At 26.7% G+C, this 12157-nt stretch overlaps 1 protein-coding gene across 1 annotated transcript; it reads left to right on the forward strand.

Annotated features, from left to right (window-relative positions):
• Window positions 1–3528: 3528 nt before the first annotated feature.
• Window positions 3529–4653, forward strand: LOC100790537 (cyclin-dependent protein kinase inhibitor SMR6). Its single transcript, XM_003551991.5, has one exon. It carries the CDS (start codon window positions 4047–4049, stop codon window positions 4404–4406), a length of 360 nt encoding a protein of 119 aa, XP_003552039.1. The 5' UTR covers window positions 3529–4046; the 3' UTR covers window positions 4407–4653.
• Window positions 4654–12157: the final 7504 nt, after the last annotated feature.

Below are 12157 nucleotides of genomic sequence, written 5' to 3' on the forward strand. Positions count from 1 at the left end.
TTAGAAAAACAGAAATTATTTATTTTAAACATAGGAAATATGATTTTTTGATAATGGACATGTTTGTTTAAGCTTTTATTTCAAAACAAATGCTTTTTAATAAAATAAGAATTTTATTATCATTTTAATGTGTTTGTTTAAATTATTATTTTTTAATATTTTATTTTTAAAAGAAATAACTCCTATCTATTACTTCTAAAAAAATATTTTTTTTTCAAAAAAAGAAATAGTTTAAACAAACAAACTCAATATTTATGAATCATATGCTGAAAATGTTAGTAATTGAAAGTGTATCGTGGATGTTTAGTAAAGTGGATCTTATTTTATTTTATTTATCATAACATATTAAGACTTAATTTGGGATTATAAACTTGTTAGTGTTAATGAATTAAATTATTAATGTTTCTAGTTTTAATTTGACTTATTAATAGCATTTTTGGTCTTTTAAGATCATAATTATGTGATTTTGATCTTTTAAGTTTCAATTATGCAAAATTGGATCTTTTAAGTATTGATTATATGATTTTGATTTTTTGTCAATCACTCATTAAATATTTAATAGATTTTGTTAAATGACCACTAGATGATGAAATGTTAATGGCATGGTTACTAATGTGTTATTTGGCACATGCTGACTAAATTAATTATACATTTTTGTTCCTTAGGTATCACAATTATGAGGAACTAATTGTATAATCATATCATATCAACATATAATTCAAACAACATATCAACTATTATGTCATCATCAAGTGTCACATTAATAAAATCTGTTATAAAATTAACAAACAATTAATAGAGGTACCAAATCACATAATTGCCATATTAAAAGGATCCAATATGTGCAATTGAAATATGATTGACAAAAAATCACATAATTGTGATAATAAAGGACCAAAAATGCAAGTAATTTAAACCTTTTAGTTTTTGAAGTCATTGGCAGGTTTATTTGATATTTCAAATATTTAGATATTTAGCTATTTTGATGAACTAATTAATAGTTATCATGGTTATGTTTAAACTATTTATTTATTTTGTGGGTTAACTCATTAATCATTATCTTATAACACTTTTTATTTTATTTTTTCTTTTTAAAGGTTATAGCTGATAAACCTAACTCAATTAGCAATGCACCTAGAATTAAGATAGATTGAGATTTTCAATGTACTACTTTCTCTTTCCCAACATAAAATACAGTTTTACCTTTTGAAAAAAATTAAATTAATTGATATTTTTGCTTTTCAATGAGATATTCAAATATCTATTTCAATTTTATCCTGTAATAAATGTGGTTGTCTTGAAAGACTCATTAATAATTTATTGAAATTAAAAAAGATAATAAAGATATTTTAGTAAAATTGTTTCCTATTAAAGATTATTATCTTTAAATACTTACTTTTCTTATTTTGTGTGTAAAAATCTTAAATATTAGTAATTTTGAGGTGGAAAAAGTATTCAAATGCCTTCAATTCAACTTAATCTTTTTTGTTTTGGAAAAAACTTATATAGTACTTATTCTAGACTCATATATAAGTAAAAATAATTAATTTTATACTAATTAAGAAAATTAATTGACACCATTTAATTTTCTTAATTTCAAGTAAAAAAATAAGATTAATTCTAAAATACTTTTCATTGAAACTTGTTATCATGAATAAAAAAGAGTTATTGAAAATAAAAATAAAATTAAATAAATGATATTTTAGGAATGATAATATTAAATATGATAAATTTAGTTAAATTTATTTATATTTAAATTCAAACATGACTATTTTATTTATTTATATATGCATTCATAGAGAGTACAACTTTATAAGTGTTGTTGGTGCAGTTGTTAAATGAAATTTGGAGTTTTATTTGGTGAATTGGCATAATCAAAACTTGTTTTGAAGTAATATATATTAGCGAAATTCTAATTTTGGTTAAAAAAATATTTCTAAAATTGTATCTAAGTTTTGTTTATTTTTAGATATTGATTTTTATTTTATTTATAGAAATTAAAGATGACATAAAAAATTTATAATACTCAAATTATATTCAATCAATTGAATTAGACTTCTTAATTGAAGTGAATAGGCAATTTAGTCCCTGAGATTGTAGCCATTTTGCATATTAGTCCCTAACTTAATATTAAATTCAAAATAGTCTCTATCTTTGCATAAGTGTTGCAAAATAGTCCTTCCGTTAAATTTTAAAGTAACGCCGTTAGTGAGGTCAATTTTAGTGCCACGTGGACTATCCACGTGGCACTAAAGGATGACGTGGCATGACACGTGGACATGCCTGATGCCACATCATTTGATGATAACAAAACGAGTAAATAGGTAATTTAGTCCCTGACTTTGTACCCATGTTGCATATTAGTCCCTAACTTAATGAAAAATTCAAAATAGTCCCTATCTTTTGCATAAGTATTGCAAAATAGTCCCTAACTTAAAAGATGCTAGAAATCATGCTTAAAGTGTCCATGCATTGCAAAAGTTGTGCCTAGCACGATTTCTGGCCGCGCAGATTCCTCATTGGATTCCTTGTGATCTTTTGATTCCTCTGGTTTTTTCTCTTCTTCTTTCTTTTCTTCTTCATTTGCTTTTTTCTCATCCACTTTGTTTTCCTCTGGTTTTTTCTCTTTCTATTCAAAACACACAAAAAAATCAGAACCCAGAATGATACATTGATGATAATTGAAGAAAAAAAAAAGAGGAAAAGAGAATGGTTATGCAGACCTCGCCCATTAGTGTTGACAACTACAGAGATAAGGTTGTTGTTGTGGATTTTTGGTTCTTTTTATTTGTGCAAGTGTGTGTGAGTTCTTTTTCGTATATATGCCTCAATTGATTCAAAACCATCAAATTTGAAGAAGTCACTCATTCTATCATCATCAAATGGCGTGACACTAAAATTGACCTTACTAACAACATTACTTTAAAATTTAACGGAAGGACTATTTTGTAATACTTATGTAAAAGATAGGGACTATTTTGAATTTTTCATTAAGTTAGGGACTAATATGCAACAAGTGTACAATGTCAGGGACTAAATTGCCTATTTACTCATTTTGTTATCATCAAATGACGTGACATCAGGCACGTCTACGTGTCATGCCACATCATCTTTTAGTGCCACGTGGATAGTCCACGTGGCACTAAAATTGACCTCATTAACGGCGTTACTTTACAATTTAACGGAAGAACTATTTTGCAACACTTATGCAAAGATAGAGACTATTTTGAATTTAATATTAAGTTAAGGACTAATATGCAAAATAGGTACAATCTCAGGGACTAAATTGCATATTCACTCCTTCTTAATTTTTTATGATTAATTAAGTTAGGTAAATTTGACTCATTTTACCGGCACTAAAAGTAACAAAAACTAGAAATACAAGTGTAAAGATTGAAATTAAATAAAAGAAAAAAATATACATAAAGTCATGAGAGGGCATAATAACATTTTTTTATTATTACTAAATATTAAATATTTTATTTACATACCCTGTCCAATGTTCAGCAAATTTCACGGGCTTCCCCGGCTTTCTCTCTCTCTTTCCCTCTTCTAATTGGTGTTGTTTATTTAATGGTCACTGCTTATGTCACGAGTTTCCTTGGGTCCTCGCTTCACCAATTGGTTTCTAAGCTTTTTTTTTTCTAGCACTTCACAGTTCACATTCATCATCGTCACACTCTCTTCCACATTCAATACCGTATCTCACTCTTCCCTCCCTCAAAAAACTCTCCTCTTTTTCTCCTCCCTCTGTTCCCTCACACTCACATTCAACCAACCAAATAAACTTAGATTGCCTCTATTTCTATTCCCTTCTTCCCACAAACTTTTATCTCTTTTATTTCCCACTTCCAACCCTTTTCATCAGTCAACACTTTGACCTGATTCCTCTTCACCAAAAGAAAAAGGGATCATAACAAAACCAAACCAAAGAAGGAATAAAAAGAAACCCTCTCTTATTTATTCCCCTCTTTACCACATATTTATAACACGATATATAGTACTTATACACCAACGCTGAGAAAGCTTTTCGCTTTTCCATCGATATGGGATTCTCCGAGAAGGCGCAACTAGAGGGAGCATTTGATTCAGATACCAACAATAATAATCGAAAATGGGTTATCGCTGGAATCGCGTTACGTGCACCGTTGAAGCCAATTTACACTATCCCTATGGAGAAGGAGCAAAAGGAAGAGGTTGAAACAGAGGATTGTTCAAGTTCAACAACACCAACAAACGTGGAATCGAAGATCCCAACACCGTTCACGTGCCCACCTGCTCCCAGGAAGCGGAAACCCGCGTCGAAGAAGTGCAATTATCGTCGCGGTGGTGGAGTTGTTAGAGAGTTCTTCACGCCACCTGACTTGGAAACCGTGTTCATACGCCACGTTGAAAAGGCTATTTGATCTCACGACGGAAGAAGAATAAAATAAAATAAAATTAAGTAGCCACTTTCTTCTCTAGGGATAGCTAGCTTTTGGTTCGGTTCGTGTATCTTAGTGTTTTCTTTTTCTTTCCCTAGTGTAAGTGTTTTCTGGTTTCATTGAGTAGCTAGAGAGCTTCGGTAGGTTTTTTTTTTTTGTTACATTTATTGGTAGGAGTATTTATTGACTATTAATTTATGTTGAAAAATATAATTAATCACTTTAGTGAGATTTTTCTCTTTTAAATATGTTTTTTTTCTATAAGACTAAAACCTAAAATCTTACTTAAAGGAATAAAATCTAATATTATTAGGATGATGAGTTGGTGATAGAAAACTTTGTTAGTCTAAAGATTATTATTAGGAGTATTTTGTATAGAGCAGCTAGCAATTTATTAAATAAATAAAATCACATCTTAATTAGCTTGCATGATCTTGATATTTTTTTTAGTTTTTGGTTGTGAGAACAAGAGACTAATTTCCTGAATTTTCAACTGGGAGTTATAATTATTTATCAAATATACCACATTATATTAGTTTTTTTTTAAGGTTTTGTGATTTTGATAACGAGTCTCATCTTGAAACTGAATTGATATTTTTCTGATTGAACTCTTGGTGTTTGTGCTTTTTTAGGATATGGTTAATAAAAGAACTATTTTCCTTATCTAAGAACGGGTGCAATTCCAAAACCGGGTACATGTGACACTGTTCATGAACACGCGAGAAATTTGATTTTTGACGTCAAAATCAAAGGTAATTAAGTAGCCAATAGTTGAGTTGCCAAACGCGAATGGAGGAGGAATGCAATCCTTTTCAAAGAAGTAGGCTGAAGAGATGGGGCATGGCACATTGTTAAATTGACTGGAGACCAAAGCCCCACATCAGTGCTCATAGCCAAGCCAAGTACCATCAACTTTACGGTGCATGCACGTATGTTTTCAAGTTTGAATAAATTTAATGAAATTGATCTTCAACCGTTGAATTAATGTCATTGAAGTGGGTATATATATATATATATATATATATATATATATGAATCAACGACATATACTTAATTAGGAGATTTATAATATTTACGTATTATGTTAAATAATTTATTAAGTTAGATTTTCTTATAGCATTGAAGTGAATGTATAAATTAATTTGAATGATGTGTTTCGATCTATAAGAAGGTGTGACTTTTATTAATTGGAAAACTGATTTTTCTGATTATAAAACAAGGTCATAAACTATATATTGTCTTCACTGTTCAGAGTTTAGGGTCATACATGGTTATATATATATATATATATATATATATATATATATATATATATATATATATATATATATATATATATATATATATAGAACGTATTCAATACAGATTAGTATGTAATATAATGTCTTGATTCAGATTTTAGAGAAATGGATTGGTTTAGGTAAAACATAGTAGAATAGTTTAAATTCTCTCATTCGTAAATATGTTGATAATATTGATATTAAGCTTATGGATAGGGGTAAAGTTAATTTAGCTGATTTTCTAAGAAAATACCCATTTAATCTCATTATAATTATCGTGAAAAAAAAAATTATCTCACATAATTATTATTTTAAATATTTAATGTAGCATTAATTTTTTCCCACTTATATCTTTTATAATATTAATGATGGATAACAAAATTTATAAATAAATTATATAAAATTAATTTTATAAAAAACGAATCTTTATTTTTATTGGTGTTTTGAATTTAAAATATTATTTTTTATTTTTACTTTATTTTTTTCAAAAGTTTGTATTAAAATCGTAAAATAATAAGTTATTTTTATTTTATACAATTTAAAAAAATATGAAGTAAAAATAATGTGATATTGTTGTAATTAAAAGTAAAAGGAAAATAACATTCTCAGTAAATTATTCCTTATTTTCTCAATGCAATTTAGGTTCAATCTTGTGGACTGATCCAACTTGATGAGCTAACCAGAAAATCATATATTAACAACATTTTGTATGTTTTAATTAAAAAAATAATTGGAATACATTCTCAGTTAGTATATATAAAGTGTTTTTACACTGTTATTCAATTTACATTATTGTCATATAATTAATTTTTTTTAATTTTTATAATAATTATTTTGAAAATTATATTTAGAATAATTTCTAGTTTTATTAATGTTGTAAAAATCGTTACATTAATAGGGTCTTAGAAATTAAACTTTATGAATAGATCTAATATATATATATATATATATATATATATATATATATATATATATATATATATATATATATATATATATATATATATATATATATATATATATATATATATATATATATAAAAGTCTAGTTTATTTAATAAATATTTTTTAACGGAAGTTTATTATTTTTTAAATTTCAACATATTAAAAATGTTAATAATTCAGTTTAAGAGTAACTTGCGGAACTGAGTGAAGTCGTTTTTAGTACTAATACTAATATAAGAGAATGACATAAATAAAACTAAATTGCCGTATCTCCCTCCAAATGTACCCCACCCACCCCTGGCTTGTATTGATAGTGGGAAGGTTCTCCATAATGCTTTTTTGTGATATTAGCTAATGGATTCATATGGTAAAGCGACAAGTCACATGTGGAGAGAAAAAAAATTAGAATCCTATGCTAGTTGAATGCCCCTCTATTTTTTTTACACTTATAAAGTTATGTTGTGATGGCCAATAATTGGCAGATTGAACACTATCATATAAATTAAATTCATAGTTATCCTATAATCCTATCTGTCTCGTTCTTGTACAGATATTAAATATGGAATGTTTATCATGAATATAGAAAAAAAACCTCATTAGTTTAGCAAGTGGGGGATGCGTTAGAGAAAGTTCATCGAATATTGTGAACTAAACAATATAGTTTCTCGGGATCGGATTTTTTATTGGAGGAATAGCTAGCATTCATGTCTAAAGAAAATTAAAGATTTGTGTAGAACTCTTATATATAAGAAGTTTGTTTAAATTAAATTAATTAGTAATTAAAATATCATCAATTTAAATAGTATAAAATAATTGTGTATCTTGATATTGGAAAAAGTAATTGTGCACCTCAAGAATTTATAGAATCATTTAATATAAAATAAGATAAATAATTATTTTTATATCTGAATGTGTAAGTCGTTAATAAATTTGTCCCTGAAATATTAAAATTTAAAATTTAGTTTTTAAAAGTGTAAAAAATACGATAAATTTATCTGGCCGTTAATTTTTATATCATTAATAAAATAGCCTACGTGACACAGAAGAATGAAATTATCACAAAATTGATTGTTGGCGTGGTTATGCTGAATAAATTGGACAAAAATGTCAATAAATTATCATTATTGGACCTAAATGTCAATAATTTTTTTGACCAAAATGTCATTATGTTTCCATTTGACAAAAATATCAGGAAGTTATCATTATTAGACCAAAATGTCAATAATTTTTCATTGTATCAAAATGTGAGTAATTTTTTATTAGACGTAAATGTCACTAATTTTTTATTGGACCTAAATATTAGTATGTTTTTATTAGACTAATTTGCTAGTCTTCAAATTTCGTTTCATTTAAGGGTAAAATATAATTCTAGGATAAATTTCTCCCAAATTTTGAATTTTAATATTTCAAGGATGAATTTATCAACGATTTACATATTTAGGGATGAAAATGATTATTTAACTTTTTTTTTATTTGTAACTTAAAAAGTGTGACTCATTCAACTTGGACTATGGAACTGATATGATATACACTAAATAAACCTGGAAAGGGATAAAAAGCCTTAATTATGATTATATTTTAAACAAGATTGCAAGGTTATTGTTTAAGGAAAAAGATATACTTGTGCATAAAAAAATAGAAAAAAAAACAAATAATTTTACGATTTACGTTTATTATCATTTAGAATGTAAACATACTCATTTATTTCAGGTAAACTAAAATGATAGTTAAAAAATTACAAAATTTAAAGATAAATTTAATATACTATCACATTGTGAATTTATTTCACTTAAAGTATGTTATACTTTTATATGGAATATATATATATATATATATATATATATATATATATATATATATATATTGCTTTATTAAAAAATGATTTTTTTTTACTTATTTAGTTTTAATATTTGCATGTATATTATTTAATTTGTTTCAAAATTTACAATAATATAAAATACTCGATGATGATTATTGTAATTTTATTATAAGAAGTCTCTTATTTAATGTTTAATATTGTATCATATTTCAGTTTTGTGTTAATTTTTTGAACGTTTATATGTTTTACTAATAAATATTTGGGATCTAATAAATTAGTCTAATAGAAACATACTAATATTTAGGTTCAATAAAAAATTATTGATATTTATATCCAATAAGAATTGCTAACATTTTGACACAATAGAAAATTACTGACATTTTGATTCAATAATATTAATTTAGTGACATTTTTATCCAATGGAAACGTACTAACATCTTGATCCAAAATAAAAGTTATTGACATTTTTATAAATAGAAAATTATTGACATTTTAGTTCAACAAAAAATTACTATCATTTAAGTTTAATAATAATAACTTATTAATATTTTCGTCCAATCTATTCAACATGATCACGTTGACAACAATTTTGTGACAAATTCATCTTTTTGTGTCCGGTGTGTTATTTTATTAACAATAACAAATAAAAGTTAATATTCGAATAAATTTGTCACATTTTTTTATACTTTGAGGGATTAAATTTTAAATTCTAATCTTTTAAGAATGAATTTAACAACAATTTACATATTCAAGAACAAAAATGATTATTTAGTTTTTTTTATTCACAAGATATGAATATTAGACTTGATTAAAAAGATCGATTGGAGTATTACTCACAGCAACAACCATTTGTTGATTTGATTAAATCTAACGACTATAAACAAGGTATAACTAAAAGCTTTTATGGGAAGATGAAGATTTTCCTTGACGTCTAGTGGGTTATTTGTCGAATAAATTAACAATACTAATCCTGAATTTGAGTCTCATTATTGGAGACCACATGAGCAAAGCTTATTGGCTCGTACCCACGCATGTATATTAACTGTTTTTTTAAGCATACTAAAACATATGGATTGGTTGGTGGTTCTATAATGCCACATTAAAATCATACTTGCCCATTAAAAAGTAAATTAACATTTCAGTACGTCTTCATTGAAAAATATTTATTTTATATTTGAAGCGAAGATAAAACTGAAGCCTACTAAAAGAAACACTCAGAGTGAGCCCCAAAGCACCCTAAAAATTAATTTTGCAAACAGCAAGATCAGTAGAAGGGCTGGAGCCTGGAAGCTCCCATTTTTGCAAGGTAATCTCATCGATTTTGGATTCTCTAAATGTACTACAAGAAAAATGTCAGGTACGGTTAATATTTTATTTTATTGTAACGAATTTTGATGTTGTCAGCTATTCATGCCACATACACAGTCGATAATAATAGCTGCGTTGAGTATGTTATAGGTCTCCGTGCTTCGTCTGTCACGGCAGCAAGAATAACAATCAAGTGGATATATACAGGTTAAAAAAACTTAGTCTTATAATAAGAAAACGTTAACATTTTGTCTTTATGCTTATTTTAAACAATTAAAAGCAAAAGAATTTTTGCTTAAATAAAGTAAAAGAATTTTACTAGACAGAGACGTTAAACTTTTATATTTTTTATTTAATAAATACATTTTTTAATAAGGTTGATGTTACCAAAATCATTTGTAGACGATAAATAAGCTCTCCTTACAATGATTGTAAAAGTATGACTTTAGTCTTTTCTGTAGTTTAAGTTTTTTTTTTTCTTTTTCTTTTTTCTTTTTATTTGTTTACTGCAAAAAATATTAATTATTGTGTTTAATTTTATTTCACAACTGGTTAACCTGTTAAGAGGTTATTGAAATGTCTAATACAAGTTAGTCTCCTGCAAAACAAAATTGACCATACTTATATACGTCATTAATCACATGCGTTGGATGAACGTCGGGTGTATATTTTTTGGATGAACCAATATCCGAAATTCAGTATTCTATTTTTCAAACCTCAATGCTAGGAAGTAAATAAGTACTTGTTAACAGTTATATTTAGATTTACCATAGAAGGGTGAACCTATAGCAGTGATTCTAAAATTAATACCTAAAGATTGGTTAATTTGTTTTTTTAAGAGCTTAGGTAATGAAAATAATTTTATATTATCATTTAATTATAAATGATTATTTTTTTAAAATCTAAATTATAATTTAATCTTTTTTAATTCTTAATCAGTGATTTTGGTCTCATTTTTTCTATGATTTTAGTATTTAGATTTTTAAAAATCCACAATTTTGATGATATCCTTAAGTTTGAATTCATTTATTTCCTTTACTTTAGTCCAATTAAACCTAGACCTAGCATATTCATTTAAGGTATCATGAATCACTACAAAAAGAGTATGATTTAGTGGCAATTATATTGAACCGACATTAAGGTTTAAAAGAGTTGAACCACATTAGCATTTCCCTGTAGTCTCAAGCTCACAACAAGTGCTTGAATATTTTTACTTTCGAGTGAATGCAAGACACACCTTTTCCTTTTTTGTAAATCATACAACCTTTTCCATGCCCACGATTTTCTCTGCACATTGTAAACCTCAATGTAATCCATAATTTTCTTTACACCATCTTGAACATAAGCTTCAACCCTTTTGCGTGAATGTGAGACACACCTTTTCATTTTTTTTAATCACAATCATACAACCTTTTTCATGCCATGGTTTTCTTTGCACACTGTAAACCTCAATGTAACCCATGATTTTCTCAACACCATCTTGAATATAAGCTTCAACCTTTTCGCGTGAATGTGAGACACACCTTTTCCTTTTTCATAAATCATACAACCTTTTTCACGCCGTCAATTTTTTCTGCACATTGTAAACCTCAGTGTAACTTCACAATTTTCTTGACTTCAATCCCAATTTTGTCATCGCAATGTTGCTTCCCCATTCCATGTCATTCAAAGCTTCAACCTAAGCCTGAGTTTGTCGCATTACTCAATTGCCCAAAGTAAAATTCAAACCCTATTGTTATTTATTTTTATTTATCCCTTTAATTTCTTTTGAATCCCTAATACATGTTTGATTCAATTTTTTGATTCAAGTTTAGAGTGCTTGTAGTAGAGCAAGCATCATTCAAACCATTTTTATTGTGAGGAATTACGATATACATATGAGTAAGGGTTCACACCATTCAATATTGCATCATTCACCTTACATTATTTATCTCCTTTTAATTTCTTTTGACTCCCAAATAGTTTGATTCAATTTTCTAATTCAAGTTTGGAGTGCTTGGAGAAGAGAAAGCTTAGTTTGAATGATTTTTATTGTGAAGAATTACGATATACATCTGAGTAAGGGTTCACACCATTCAAAATCAAACCATTCACCTTACTTTATTTATCATCCATTTTAGGTAGCAAAGGTTACAATCCAAAAATGAAGGTGCTAAAATTCACATCATAATTTTTGATTTGTTTTAATTGGAAGATGCAATCTTTTAGTTTTAGGTTTTTTTGTTATATATTTTATTTTATGCAAATGTAAATTCTTTCGATACTATTGCTAACAGTTTTTTCTTGAGTAAAGAGTAAATCTTTTTCTTTTAGATTGGAGTTTTTTTTTATAGAATTTGAAAGTGAAAACCCTTTGCATTTTTATTTTTTATTTTTATTTG

This window comes from Glycine max, chromosome 18 (genome assembly GCF_000004515.6).
Source record: "Glycine max cultivar Williams 82 chromosome 18, Glycine_max_v4.0, whole genome shotgun sequence".
NCBI lineage: Eukaryota > Viridiplantae > Streptophyta > Magnoliopsida > Fabales > Fabaceae > Glycine > Glycine max.